The sequence below is a fragment of the Symphalangus syndactylus genome, chromosome 10 (genome assembly GCF_028878055.3).
Source record: "Symphalangus syndactylus isolate Jambi chromosome 10, NHGRI_mSymSyn1-v2.1_pri, whole genome shotgun sequence".
In the NCBI taxonomy this organism is placed as follows: domain Eukaryota; kingdom Metazoa; phylum Chordata; class Mammalia; order Primates; family Hylobatidae; genus Symphalangus; species Symphalangus syndactylus.
In genome coordinates, this window is record NC_072432.2 from 91,247,225 (window position 1) to 91,261,038 (window position 13,814).

Below are 13,814 nucleotides of genomic sequence, written 5' to 3' on the forward strand. Positions count from 1 at the left end.
GAAAAAAGGTGGCCAGGGAAGGCTTCATGACCAGAAGCCTCATGACCTTTAGGGAAGACCTGAAGGAGGTGACAGCAAGTCATGGGAATAACTAGGATAAGATCATTCCAGGAAACGTGAGACATCAAAGGTTTTGAGGTGAGAATATGCTGGTATCTTTGAGAAATAGCAAGGAAACCAGTGTAGCTGGTATAGGAATGAGTGGGGAGGGGGTATTGGAGAGGGGAGAGTAGCAGGATATGAGGTTAGAGAGGCAATAGCCAGTTACAACAGGACCTTGTATAAAGACAGTGAATGGAACAGATGCTATTGGAAAGTTTTGAGAAGGGAAATGACATCCAACTTAGGTTTTAAAATGTTCATTTGGGCTGCTGTGTTGAAAATAGATTATAGGAGTCAAGGACAAGGAGCGCTCACAATTCAGGTAAGAGATGAGGGTGGCTTGGACAGGTTGGAAGTACCCAAGGTAATGAGAAGTGATGTATCTTTTTTTTTTTTTTTCTTTGAGATGGAGTTTTGCTCTTGTTGCCCAGGCTGGAATGGAATGGTGCGATCTCAGCTCACTGCAACCTCCGCCTCTCAGGTTCAAGCGATTCTCCTGCCTCAGCCTCCCAAGTAGCTGGGATTACAGGCATGCACCACCACACCCGGCTACTTTTGTATTTTTAGTAGACACAGGGTTTCACCCTGTTGGCCAGGCTGATCTTGAGCTCCTGACCTCAGGTGATCCACCCGCCTCAGCCTCCCAAAGTGCTGGGATTACAGGTGTGAACCACTTGCTCGGCCGAGAAGTGATATAGCTTGAAGATGGAGCTAATAGATTTGCTATTAGGTAGAAGAGAAAAGTGAAGGATAACTCTCAGTGTTTGTCCTGACCAACTGGAAGGTTGAGGTTGTCATATACTGAGGTAGAGATGACTACGGGAGTAGCGGGAGGTTGGCTTTAACATTAATAGACATCCAAGTGGAGATGCCTACTGGACAGATGACTAGAGAGTCAAGTTCAAAGGAGGGGTCCAGGTTGGATATACACATTTGGGAGATAACAGCTTATGAATGGGATGAAACAGAGTGAGATAACTAAGGAAGTAGTAGTAGAAAATAGAAATGTTCAGTATTTAGAATTGGGGAAAAGAGAAACAAGACAGAGTGGGTGACTGATGTAGATGGGAAACTAGGAAGAGTATGGAGATCTAGAAAGAGCATGGAGTTCTTTTTTTTTTTTTTGAGACGGAGTCTCGCTCTGTCGCCCAGGCTGGAGTGCAGTGGCGCAATCTCGGCTCACTGCAAGCTCCGCCTCCCGGGTTCACGCCATTCTCCTGCCTCAGCCTCTCCGAGTAGCTGGGACTACAGGTGCCCGCCACCACGCCCGGCTAATTTTTTTGTATTTTTTGGTAGAGACAGGGTTTCACCGTGGTCTTGATCTCCTGACTTCGTGATCCGCCCGCCTCGGCCGCCCAAAGTGCTGGGATTACAAGCGTGAACCACCGCGCCCGGCGAAATAGTATGGAGTTCTAAGGAGGAGGGTTGGCCAAGTGTGTTAGACATTGCAAAGTGGTCTAATAAGATGAGGCCTGAAAACTTCATTAGAATTAGCAAGGTGAAGTTCTTTGATAACTTTTTTTTTTTTGAGACAGTCTTGCTCTGTCACCCAGGCTGGAGTGCAGTGGCACAATCTTGGCTCACTGCACCCTCTGCCTCCTGGGTTCAAGTGATTCTTCTGCTCAGCCTCCCAAGTAGCTGGAATTAAGGCATGTGCCACCACACCTGGCTAGTTTTTGTACTTTTAGTAGAGATGGGGTTTTACCATGTTGGCCAGGCTGGTCTTGAACTCCTCGCCTCAAGTGATCCACCTGCCTCGGCCTCTCAAAGTGCTGTGATTATAGGCGTGAGCCACCGCGCCCAGCCGTTTTCATCTTTTTTCTCACTTTTCTCTAGGATTAGCCCCCCGCCCAAACTCCAGTTTCCTAATCCCTATTTACAAATAGCTTTTGGTCTACTTTAACCTCTTCAATAGCTACAAAGTGTTCAGTGAATTAAAAATAGCCATCTACCTCCAGCCTGGGCACAGAGCAAGACTCCATCTCAAAAAAAAAAAAAAAAAAAAAGCCATCTACTTTGTTAAACAGAACAAAGAATTTGTTGACATCTTGAGCTTTTAATATCTGCTCCCTCCTTTCACTTAGAAGTGGTTCTAGGCCGGGCACGGTGGCTCACGCCTGTAATCCCAGCACTTTGGGAGCCAGAGGCGGGCAGATCACGAGGTCAGGAGTTGGAGACCAGCCTGGTCAGTATGGTGAAACCCTGTCTCTATTAAAAATATAAAAAAATTAGCCAAGCACGGTGGCTCACACCTGTTGTCCCAGTTACTTGGGGGGAGGCTGAGGAAGAAGAATCCCTTGAACCCGGGAGGCGGAGGTTGCAGTGAGCCGAGATCGCGCCACTGCACTCCAGCCAGCCGGGGTGACAGAGCAAGACTCCGTCTCAAAAAAACAACAAAAAAAAGGAAGTGGTTCTAAATAGTAATGTTTTGTCTGTCTTGGACTTACAAGAAGGATTCTTTTTTCAACTACGACCTTCAGTAAATTCATTGAAAGAAAGTCTTGTTTCTTCCCCATCTATTCCTGTGTCTCTTCATATTGTTCACTACAGTAGTTTTAATGTTGCTTTTTGATATTACTACATTTGGTTGCAGATTCGGATTCCCAAATTTTCTGTGGCATGACTGCCTCTGGCTGTTTTTTAATTATAGGGTGTTTATAACAAAACATCTTTCTTTGTACTCCTGAGGGTCTGTTTGCTTATGTATATAAATCATTGTTATTAATATTATGTTTGTATTGCATCCATAATCCCAAACTATCCTAGAATGTTCACTCCAAGAGAGCAGGGTTATCTTCCTTGTTCTCTCCTGGCACTTAGGTGCTCAATAAATATTTGTTGAATGAATGAATTTCAGGCCTTCTTCTAGGGCTGCTCTGGTCTCTGGAAACAGCACAACCCCCAAGGTTTTTTTTTTTTTAAATAATTTATCGGTCCTATAGTGTTTTTCTTTCTTTCATTGTTATTTATTTATTTATTTATTTATTTATTTATTTATTTAAGATGAGGTGTCTCCATATTGCCCAGGCTGGGATCGAACTCCTGAGCTCAGGCGATCTTCCCACCTCAGCTTTTCAAAGTGCTGGGATTACAGGGGTGAACCATGACGCCCAGCCTTAGTGTTTTTCTTTTCTTTTTTTTTTTTTTTTGAGACGGAGTCTCGCTCTGTCACCCAGGTTGGAGTGCAGTGGTGCGATCTCGGCTCACTGCAAGCTCTGCCTCCCGGGTTCACGCCATTCTCCTGCCTCAGCCTCTCCTAGTAGCTGGGACTACAGGCGCCCGCCACCACGCCCGGCTAATTTTTTTGTATTTTTAGTAGAGACGGGGTTTCACCGTGGTCTCGATCTCCCGACCTCGTGAACCGCCCGCCTTGGCCTCCCAAAGTGCTGGGATTACAAGCGTGAGCCACCGCGCCCGGCGGCCTTAGTGTTTTTCTTGAGGGCTGTAGAATCTTTATGTTCACTTCCACTGTGACTCATGCTCACTTGCTCGTTAGGCATGGATAAAACATCTTTCTTAAACTGACAGCAGATAGGGGATGCTGGAAAGCAAAAAAGGTCTAGAAGAGTTATGGGAAGAAAGCGAGGAATCATTTCTACAAGTGGTGGAGATATCAGAAAGATGCTTTTAAACTAAAAATCCTTAAAGGATGGTATGACTGGTATTATGTCTGTCATTTTTATGATACCTGCATTATTTAGCATGGAATTTTTTTTTTTTTTTTTTTTGAGACGGAGTCTCGCTCTGTCACCCAGGCTGGAGTGCAGTGGCGCGATCTCGGCTCACTGCAAGCTCCGCCTCCTGGGTTCACGCCATTCTCCTGCCTCAGCCTCTCCAAGTAGCTGGGACTACAGGCGCCCGCCACCACGCCCGGCTAATTTTTTGTATTTTTAGTAGAGACGGGGTTTCACCGTGGTCTCGATCTCCTGACCTCGTGATCCGCCCGCCTCGGCCTCCCAAAGTGCTGGGATTACAAGCGTGAGCCACCGCGCCCGGCTTGCATGGAATTTTAAAGACAAGGTACACAGTTATGAGAAGCAGCCCTAAACTAGAACAAATATTTCCTTATTCTCAGTCCAATGCTCTTTACTATATAAGAGGCAATAAGGGATAAAGAATGCGGGCTGGGTTCAAATTCGTCTTCCTTTCCCATTTACTAGCTATGGTCCCATTCTGTTCCTCAGTCCTCTTTTCTGTAAAATGGACATAATATTAACCTCTACCTCTTAGGGTTGCTTTGAAAAATTCAATGAATTTATACATGTAATTCCCAGGATCAGTAAACACCCAAAAAATGTTTCTCAGTGTTCTCTACACCAAATGTTCAGTACATATATTGAACTGTTCACAAAAGAAAGCTAAAGACTTTTTATGTGTAAACAGTGATCCTCCAGCCTCTGTCTGATTTATTTATTTTTATTTTTTTTATTTTTGAGACGGAGTTTCGCTCTTGTTGCCCAGGCTGGAGGGCAATGGCGCGATCTCGGCTTACCGCAATCTCCGCCTCCCAGGTTCAAGGGATTCTCCTGTCTCAGCCTCCAGAGTAGCTGGGATTACAGGCGTGCACCACCACGCCCGGCTAATTTTGTATTTTTAGTGGAGACGGCGTTTCTCCATGTTGGTCAGGCTGGTCTCAAGCTCCCGACCTCAGGTGATCCGCTCGCCTCAGCCTCCCAAAATGTTGGGATTACAGGCGTGAGCCACTGCGCCCGGCCTGTCTGTCTGATTTTATACTAGCTGTGTACAGTGGTGAGGGAACAGCAGCCTAGGACCACAGACTTGAGGGTCCAAAAGTCGCCGGAAAACGAGCCACGCTGCAAGGTGGAAAAATATCAGTAGTTGGCAACCCGCCCGGCAGCCCGCTCTCCGCCCCCTTCCCCGACTCACTCTCCTCTTGGAGGAGTTGCTGACAGACAGTCCGTCTTAGCCACCCCAACCTCGCATTTTCTCGGCGCTCCGCCCTCCTAGACACTATAGGTAGTGGGCCTCGGCCAATGGCGACACCCTGTCGTACGAGCGATAGCCAATCAGTAGCCAGGAGTCCGGAAAGGGGCGAGGCCGATCTAGGAGCCGCGGGCGCCACCAGAGGAGTGCGAGCGGCACAGCAGAGCGCGGCGAAGCGCAGCTCCTGAGGTAAGACGGCGGTGCTCCTTGCTCTAAGCTCTTGCAATTGGGCTGCTATTTCGCTCTTGTTGTCAGCTCAGAGCTGCTACTCCGCCTCAAAGCAGTGTCAGAGTCAGTCTCCTTCCTGCAGGCTTCCAGGAGCCAGGATCTCCGGTGACCGGAGCCGTAGGACAAAATGGCGCTCGCATGGGCTTCCGAGGCCAGGCCCAGTCGTGCGCTCTGAGGCAGGCCGGGACAAAGGCGGCGTGCGGGGAGGCGGCGTGGCCGCCGCGTGTGGCTGGTGTTGTCACTTCCCTTCGTGCTGCAGCTGTGCGAGTCCTGAAGATACATTCAGCGTGGTGTGGTTCGGGGTGGGGCTGGGCATGGAGGGACACGCTAAAGGGAGGCAAAGCCACAAATGCCTGTGGAGACTTGGGGAGGGCGGCGGGTAGTTACGGAGCGTACCTTAGGGGAAAGACTTCTGCCTGTCGTTTGGAAACTGCCCGCGCGATCTGTGTGGAGCAGGAATTTTCGGGAAGGGTAAGGGCTTTTTGATCTTTCGTTTGACCCCGCAGGTTTTGGTTATGAACAGGATTCGGATTCACGTCTTGCCAACCAATCGGGGGAGGATCACTCCAGTGCCCAGGTCTCAGGAACCTCTGTCTTGTGCATTCACTCATCGTCCATGCTCTCAGCCTCGTCTGGAGGGGCAGGAGTTTTGCATTAAGCATATCCTTGAAGACAAGAATGCACCCTTCAAGCAGTGTAGTTATATATCGACGAAGAATGGAAAAAGATGTCCCAATGCTGCCCCAAAGCCAGAGAAGAAAGATGGGTATATATGTATAGATATATATGTAGTTTGTCTTAAAGCGAGGGGGTATGTGATATGATGCGGGCTTCAGCATAGCTGCCGCTTTTGATATCATGTCCTTGTAAATTTGGGGTTATGGTTGTATCCTTGGGAAACTGAAAAAACGGTGAAGACTGGAAAGACCCTTGAGTTGGATTACTTAGTTCACCTCTTTGGTCCTTTTCCCTTATCTGTAAAATAAAGGCATATTCTAAATTACTTTTTTTTTTTTTTTTTTATAAGAGAGATGGGGTCTTGCTATTTTGACCAGGCTGGTTGGTCTCAAACTCCTGGCCTCAAGGTATCTTCCTATCTCGGCCTCCCAGAGTGCTGGGATTACAGGCGTGAGCGACCGCGCCTGGCCCTAAAATTAATTTTTTTTTTTTTTTGGAGACAGTCTCGCTTTATTCCCCAGGCTAGAGTGCAGTGGAGATCTCGGCTCACTGCAACCTCCTCCTCCCAGGTTCAAGCGATTCTCCTGCCTCCCAAGTAGCTGGGACTTAGCCTGTGCGCCGCCACGCCCGGCCATTTTTTTTTTTTTTTTTTTTTTTTTTTTTTTTTTTTTGAGACAGAGTCTCGCTCTGTCGCCCAGGCTGGAGTGCAGTGGCACAATCTCGGCTCACTGCAAGCTCCGCCTCCTGGGTTCACGCCATTCTCCTGCCTCAGCCTCTCCGAGTAGCTGGGACTACAGGCGCCCGCCAACACGCCCGGCTAATTTTTTGTATTTGTAGTAGAGACGGGGTTTCACAGCGGTCTCGATCTCCTGACCTCGTGATCCGCCCGCCTCGGCCTCCCAAAGTGCTGGGATTACAAGCGTGAGCCACCGCGCCCGGCCAACCCGGCCAATTTTTGTACTTTTTAGTAGAGACAGGGTTTCACCATGTTGGCCAGGCTCGTTTTGAACTGCTGACCTCAGGTGATCCATCCGCCTCGGCCTCCCGGAGTGTTGGGGTTACAGGCGTGAGCCACCGCACCTGGCCCCTAAAATTCCTCTTAATGGAGGAGTACGTGGCTCTATTTGGGTGTCCATGAATTTTGTTAAATAACATGCAAAGTTGTATATGTGTGTATTCTTCTGTAAGAGGCTTCATAGTTTTCATCATGTATGCAAAGGTATCCATGCAAAAACATAACCTGACTAGATAATTTTTTACATATCTTGTAGTTTTAAAATTGTGTCCCTGGCTGGTCGCAGTGGCTCATGCCTGTAATCCCAGCACTTTGGGAGGCCACGGCAGGAGGATCACTTGAGGCCAGGAGTTGGAGACCAACCCAGGCAATACAGTGAGACCCCGTCTCTACAAAAGATTAAAAAATTCGCTGGGCATAGTGGTGTGGACATGTAGTCCCAGCTACTTGGGAGGCTGAGGTGGGAGGATCACTTGAGCCTGGGGGTTCCAGACCAGACTTGGCAACATAGACTTCGTTTCTACAAAAAAAACTAAAGAAAAATTTGCTGGGCACAGTGGTACATGCCTATAGTTCTAGCTACTTTGAGGCTGAGGCAGGAGGATCACTTGAACCAAGCAGTTTAAGGCTACAGTGAGCTATGATTGCACCACTGCACTTTAGCCTGGGCAACAGAGCAAGACCCAATCCCTTGCCTCAGCCTCCCAAAGTGCTGGGATTACAGGGGTGAACCACTTCATCCCGCCTGTTATTTTCCTTTAATAAAGTCAAATGAGTTGACCTTGGGCCAGTTAAATTCCTCTGACTTGAATTTTTTTTTTTTTTTTTTTGAGACGGAGTCTCGCTCTGTCGCCCAGGCTGGAGTGCAGTGGCGCAATCTCGGCTCACTGCAAGCTCCGCCTCCTGGGTTCACGCCATTCTCCTGCCTCAGCCTCTCGGAGTAGCTGGGAGTACAGGCGCCCGCTACCACGCCCGGCTAATTTTTTGTATTTTTAGTAGAGACAGGGTTTCACTGTGGTCTCGATCTCCTGACCTCGTGATCCGCCCGCCTTGGCCTCCCAAAGTGCTGGGATTACAAGCGTGAGCCACCGCGCCCGGCCTGACTTGCATTTTTAGAAATGAATGTAATAGTCATTTTAATTCCCTAAAAATGATTTAAAGATTAGGGACTATGAACATTATTGAACACTTTCGAGAAGGAACTTATAAAATATTAATGTTTTGTCTCTTTAGGGTGTCCTTCTGTGCTGAACATGTCCGTAGGAATGCCCTGGCACTTCATGCTCAAATGAAGAAGACCAACCCAGGGCCTATGGGTGAAACACTCCTGTGCCAGTTGAGCTCATATGCTAAGACAGAGGTGGGGTCTCAGACTCCAGAAAGTAGTCGCAGTGAAGCCAGCCGAATACTAGGTAAGGACCTTCTCTCCTGGAATGAAAAGGGAGGAAGAAAGTTAAGGGGGAACTATTTTGGGTTAGCACAATGCCTTGAACTATTTGGCAATATTGTTAATTCATCAGCAATTTGGTGAGAATTCTGGAATTGCTTTGTTGTTTACCAATTCTTTTGAATTTGAAGTAGTGTTTGCCTAGGTTTACTTTCCTGAGTTGGTGACCATTTCTTTCATTGCTTTTTTAATGCTCAGCGGCTTTGTTAGGTAATTTCAGGGAACAGTAATTTTAAGTTGATTTTTCTGTTTGAGAGGGCATGGTTTACTCATTTATGTTGTAAGTAATCTTACTTGGGTTGTATTTTCTTAAAGCATTTTTATTTGCCAGTACGTTTGTACTAAGTGTTTTTTTTTTGTTTGTTTGTTTTTAAAATTTCAAGGTTTGGGTTGATAAGTAATCTAGTTTTGTGTGGTGGAGTTACAGAGGTGGGAAGTCTTAATGGCTGCTCTCCCTTCCTTGCCTCAGATGAAGACAGCTGGAGTGATGGGGAGCAGGAACCCATTACTGTGGATCAGACATGGAGAGGTGACCCTGACAGTGAAGCTGATAGCATAGACAGTGATCAAGAAGATCCCCTAAAGTAAGTTGTAACTCCACATAAGGCATTTGAAATGTAGTTAGTAGGTGGAATGTAGTGCTGCATGCTGTGTTAATAAATTAGTATCCTAGGAGGGTGGAAGACAGCTATTTGTCAGCAGTAAGAGGTTCTGTATATAAAAGTGGCACGGTTCGTTGTCATCTTGCTTCAAGGCAGGATGATTCTTTTTTAGAAGCCTTGTAATTTAAAAAAAAGTTTGAACACCAAATTCTATGTATGAGAAAGTATAGGGGAGAAAACAGAAAATTTAGACATGGGAATGTGGGAGGTGGATTGAGAAATGGTCAGACCAGTTTAGAGAAAATGGTTGTGAATGGGTGCTTGGCCTAAACCTCAGGAATAATGTGATTGTAGTTGAATACTTCTGCAAAATGTCGTGTTTATGGGATTTATAAATTTTTAAAAGTTGTATATTGTTTTAAATTGACAATTGTACGTATTTATGGGGCACAGTGTGATGTTTGGATACTTGTAAACCTTGTGTCATGATCAAATCAAGGTAATTAGCATATTCATCAGCTCAAGCATTTAGTGTTTTTTTGTGTGTGGATTTTTTTTAAAAAGAAGAATAAAAAGGTATTCAAGAATTTTGGGTTCATGTCTAAGAAAGAGAAACCGATTTAGAAACCCAAAAGTGATTGTATCTTAATCAGGTTTATATCTTAGTAAGCTTCTGCTCTTCACTTAACCCATCATCACCATAGGAGTTGTAGAAGCATAAAAACATTACCACTCTGGAGTCTCATATTTGTGTCTCAAGGTCTGGGTTTAGTTTTTAAAAATGTTTGCCTGCTGACTTCTGTGTGTTAACACTTTGTACTGTCAGTTTATGTAGAGGGACTGTAAATAGTGGGAGGGGTAATTTCTAGATTGACTATTGGGCTTTTGTTCTTGCAATAGCATTTTCTTCATTACTTTGGATTCTTTGGTTTATAAGAAGTCATTTAGGGTTACATTTTCTCCTGACCCTGCTTAGCTTCTGAGATCAGAGGAGGTTGGGCATGTTCCGGATGGTATGGCCATATGTTAGGGTTACGTTTTCTGAGTAGAATAATTTCATCCATTTCTTTTTTTTTTTTTTTTTTTTTGAGACGGAGTCTTGCTCTGTCGCCCAGGCTGGAGTGCAGTGGCGCAATCTCGGCTCACTGCAAGCTCCACCTCCCGGGTTCACGCCATTCTCCTGCCTCAGCCTCTCTGAGTAGCTGGGACTACAGGCGCCCGCCACCACGCCCGGCTAATTTTTTGTATTTTTGGTAGAGACGGGGTTTCACTGTGGTCTCGATCTCCTGACCTCGTGATCCACCCACCTCGGCCTCCCAAAGTGCTGGGATTACAAGCGTGAGCCACCGCGCCCGGCCTAATTTCATCCATTTCTATTGAGTAATCTCACTGTGGTCAACTATTCAGGAAGTACTAGTTTAGAAAGCCCATCTAAGTAGTTTGAAAGGGAATATCTGTTCTCTCGCAGGATTCTCTCACAAATAGTAACTTAAACCAACATATTCATTCCTTTTTTTTTTTTATGAGATGGAGTCTTGCACTGTCACCCAGGCTGGAGTGCAGTGGCACGATCTCAGTTCACTGCAACCTCCACCTCCCAGGTTCAAGCGATTCTCCTGCCTCAGCCTCCCAAGTAGCTGGGATTATAGTCACCCACCACCACACCCAGCTAATTTTTTGTATTTTTAGTAGAGATGGGGTTTCACCTTGTTGGCCAGGCTGGTCTCGAATTCCTGACCTCGTGATTCACCTGACTCGGTCTCCCAAGGTGCTGGGATTACAGGCATGAGCCATCAGGCCCAGCTTCATTCCTTTTTTTTCCATTGTGGTTCTAGATGGCCAAACTTGCTGCTTTGAAGAGATGTATGCTCTCTAGGGTTACAAAGGGAGTGTCGTTTGATGTGGTAAACACTCAGCTTAAGGTCAAGAAACTTGATTTTGTTAGTAATAATCTAGAGTGGATCAGTCTCTAGGAGGCACACGCATGCTGATTTAACTTACAAGAGACTGCTGTATAAACCAAAATACCAGGTCATTTTATGAGAAATATAAAAGTGGAAAGGACTAGGCAGTTGATGTCACTCTTTCCTAGAAGAAACATGTTCAGAAGAGAAAATAAAGCCCCAAATACGGTCAGCTATTAGGCAACTAAGTATAAGGCTTTCGTTAATTTTCCTCAGTGAGATTATTTTTTAAAAAAATTTAGGCCCACTAAATTTATGCATTTTTAGGCATGTAAATAGAGTTGTTCAGTGTCTCCTTATGATTACATATTACTCTCCTTATATTTAATAGTATAGTAATTTAGTAGTATGTCCACTGAGTGAAATTCTTTTCATTAAGAATTTTTATCTTAGGGCACCAGTGTGTTTGTCATCAATAGGATCACTTTTTGAATCATCTAATAGTTTAACCACATTTATCTTCAATTGCTTGTTACACAAAGGGCACCTTTTATATTGTTTATGATGTTGCTAGAGACTTTATCCTAACTAGAATATTGTTGGCATAGATTTTTTAAACTTCCTGTTAGTATATATATGATTTCTCTCAAAGTAACTATTTACTTAATTGTTTTGTTAAAAGTAAGGTTTGTTTGTGGCCAGGCACAGTGACTTACGCATGTAATCCTAGCACTTTTTTTTTTTTTTTTTTTTTTTTTTTTTTTTTTTTTTTTTGAGACGGAGTCTTGCTCTGTCGCCCAGGCTAGAGTGCAGTGGCGCGATCTCGGCTCACTGCAAGCTCCGCCTCCCGGGTTCACGCCATTCTCCTGCCTCAGCCTCTCCGAGTAGCTGGGACTACAGGCGCCCGCCACCGCGCCCGGCTGATTTTTTGTATTTTTAGTAGAGACGGGGTTTCACCGTGGTCTCGATCTCCTGACCTCGTGATCCGCCCGCCTCGGCCTCCCAAAGTGCTGGGATTACAAGCGTGAGCCACCGCTCCCGGCCACACTTTTTTTTTTTTGACACGGAGTTTCACTCTTGTTGCCCAGGCTAGAGTGCAATGGTGCGATCTCAGCTCACTGCAACCTCCGCCTCCCGGGTTCAAATGATTTTACTGCCTCAGCCTCCCAAGTAGCTGGGATTACAGGTGCCCGCCACAATGCCCAGCTGATTTTTGTATTTTTAGTAGAGACGGGGTTTCTCCATGTTGGCAGGCTGGTCTCGAACTCCTGACCTGAAGTGATCCGCCCACCTCGGCTTCCCAAAGTGCTGGGATTACAGGGACGAACCACCGTGCCCAGTGATCCTAGCACTTTGGGAGGTCGAGGTGAGAGGATTGCTTGAGCCCAAGAGTTCGAGACCAGCCTGGGCAACATAGGGAGACACCGTCTTTACGAAAGATTTAAAAATCAGCCAGACGTGGTGGTGCACGTGGTCTGTAGTCTTAGCTACTCAAGAGGCTCAGGTGGGAGGATCGCTTGAGCCTGGGAGGTTGAGGCTCTGTGATGGTGCCACTGCATTCCAGCCTGGGCAACAGAGGGAGACCCTATCTCATACACACAGAAAAAATAAATAAAAGCTTGTCTACAACATCTAATACTTAAGAAATTTTATCCTAAAGGTAATTGTTAAATCTTCATTTCCCTTTTTAAATAATAATTGTATCATATGACCTCTATAAACATCCAAAACTTGTTTGGCTGAAGGTTATTTCACATTATTGAATCTTCATCATTGTTTTCCAAATAAAGAAATTTGGAGAATGCCCTTTATAAGAGAGACTATTTAGTAGAATATAAGGTGAGACCCTCTTTTTTGAAGATGAATTCTAATAATAAAACCTTGACTTTAATTTGTGCATACCAGAGCAAGGGCAATTAGTACATAATTTTAATGTCCAGCTCTGAAAGTCTGGCACATTCATCTTTAAGTAAATGAGCCATCTTTTACATGAACCAGCAGGCATTCATTTAGTAGGTTGCTTACTGCCCCCACCAAATGATTTCTAATAACTTCTAATAGTAATGGCTTCAGATTAGCACATTTCAGTCCCAGACCATTGGTTAAATTCTCTTCTGACAGGGTGCCGTGAAATTAATTTTTTAAAACAATTTTTATTTTTCTCATTTTCAGTATTCAAAAAGTGAATTTCATTTTAACAAACTCTATATTAGGTCAAGGCCTCAGTATTTTAGGTTACAGACAGGATAATGTAGGCATAACCCGTTTTTCTGAAGATGTAACTTAGTCACCTTGTGAAACCGTTATGTATTTATTTTTGAGACGGACTCTCGCTCTCTTGCCAGGCTGGAGCGCGGTGGCACGATCTCGGCTCACTGCAACCTTTGCCTCCTGGGTTCAAGCAATTCTTCTGCCTCAGCCTCCCTAGTAGCTGAGACTACAGGCGCACGCTGCCGTGCCCGGCTAATTTTTTTTTTTTTTCTTTTGTATTTTAGTAGAGACGGGGTTTCACCATGTTGCCCAGGCTGGTCTCAAACTCCTGAGCTCAGGCAGTATGCCCACCTCGGTCTCCCAAAGTGCTATAGAATTACAGGCTCGAGCCACCGCGCCCAGCCAACCGTTAGGTATTTTTAAAGCCTTTTCACATTTTCTGATAGTCTGTTAGCTTTTGTCATTTCTGTAATTTGCTGGTTTTATTTTATTTATTTTTTTAATTTATTTTTTATTATTTAATTTAATTTTATTTAATTATTTATTTTTATTTATTTAATTTGTTTATTTTATTTATTTAATTTTTTATTTTTGGAGACAGAGTCTCGTTTTGTCGCCCAGGCTGGAGTGCAGTGGTGTGATCTCGGCTCACTGTAATCTCTGCCTGCCAGGTTCAAGTGATT

The 13,814-nt window shown here is 45.1% G+C and overlaps 1 protein-coding gene across 13 annotated transcripts in view; it reads left to right on the top strand.

The window, feature by feature from the left end:
* Positions 1-5,154: 5,154 nt before the first annotated feature.
* The window catches only part of KANSL2 (KAT8 regulatory NSL complex subunit 2), a 31,046-nt gene continuing 22,386 nt past the window's right edge, over positions 5,155-13,814 (top strand). For 2 of the 13 annotated variants that reach the window (XM_063610573.1, XM_063610576.1), the window contains exons 1-5: positions 5,183-5,235; positions 5,357-5,561; positions 5,781-6,040; positions 8,201-8,379; positions 8,884-8,998. In XM_063610573.1, the coding sequence (XP_063466643.1) occupies positions 5,790-6,040; positions 8,201-8,379; positions 8,884-8,998 (545 nt within the window). In that variant the 5' untranslated portion in view covers positions 5,183-5,235; positions 5,357-5,561; positions 5,781-5,789. Of the gene's footprint in view, positions 5,236-5,265; positions 5,565-5,780; positions 6,041-8,200; positions 8,380-8,883; positions 8,999-13,814 lie in introns of those variants that run through there. The other 11 variants (XM_055295057.2, XM_055295059.2, XM_063610577.1 and 8 more) reach the window with 10 other exon arrangements.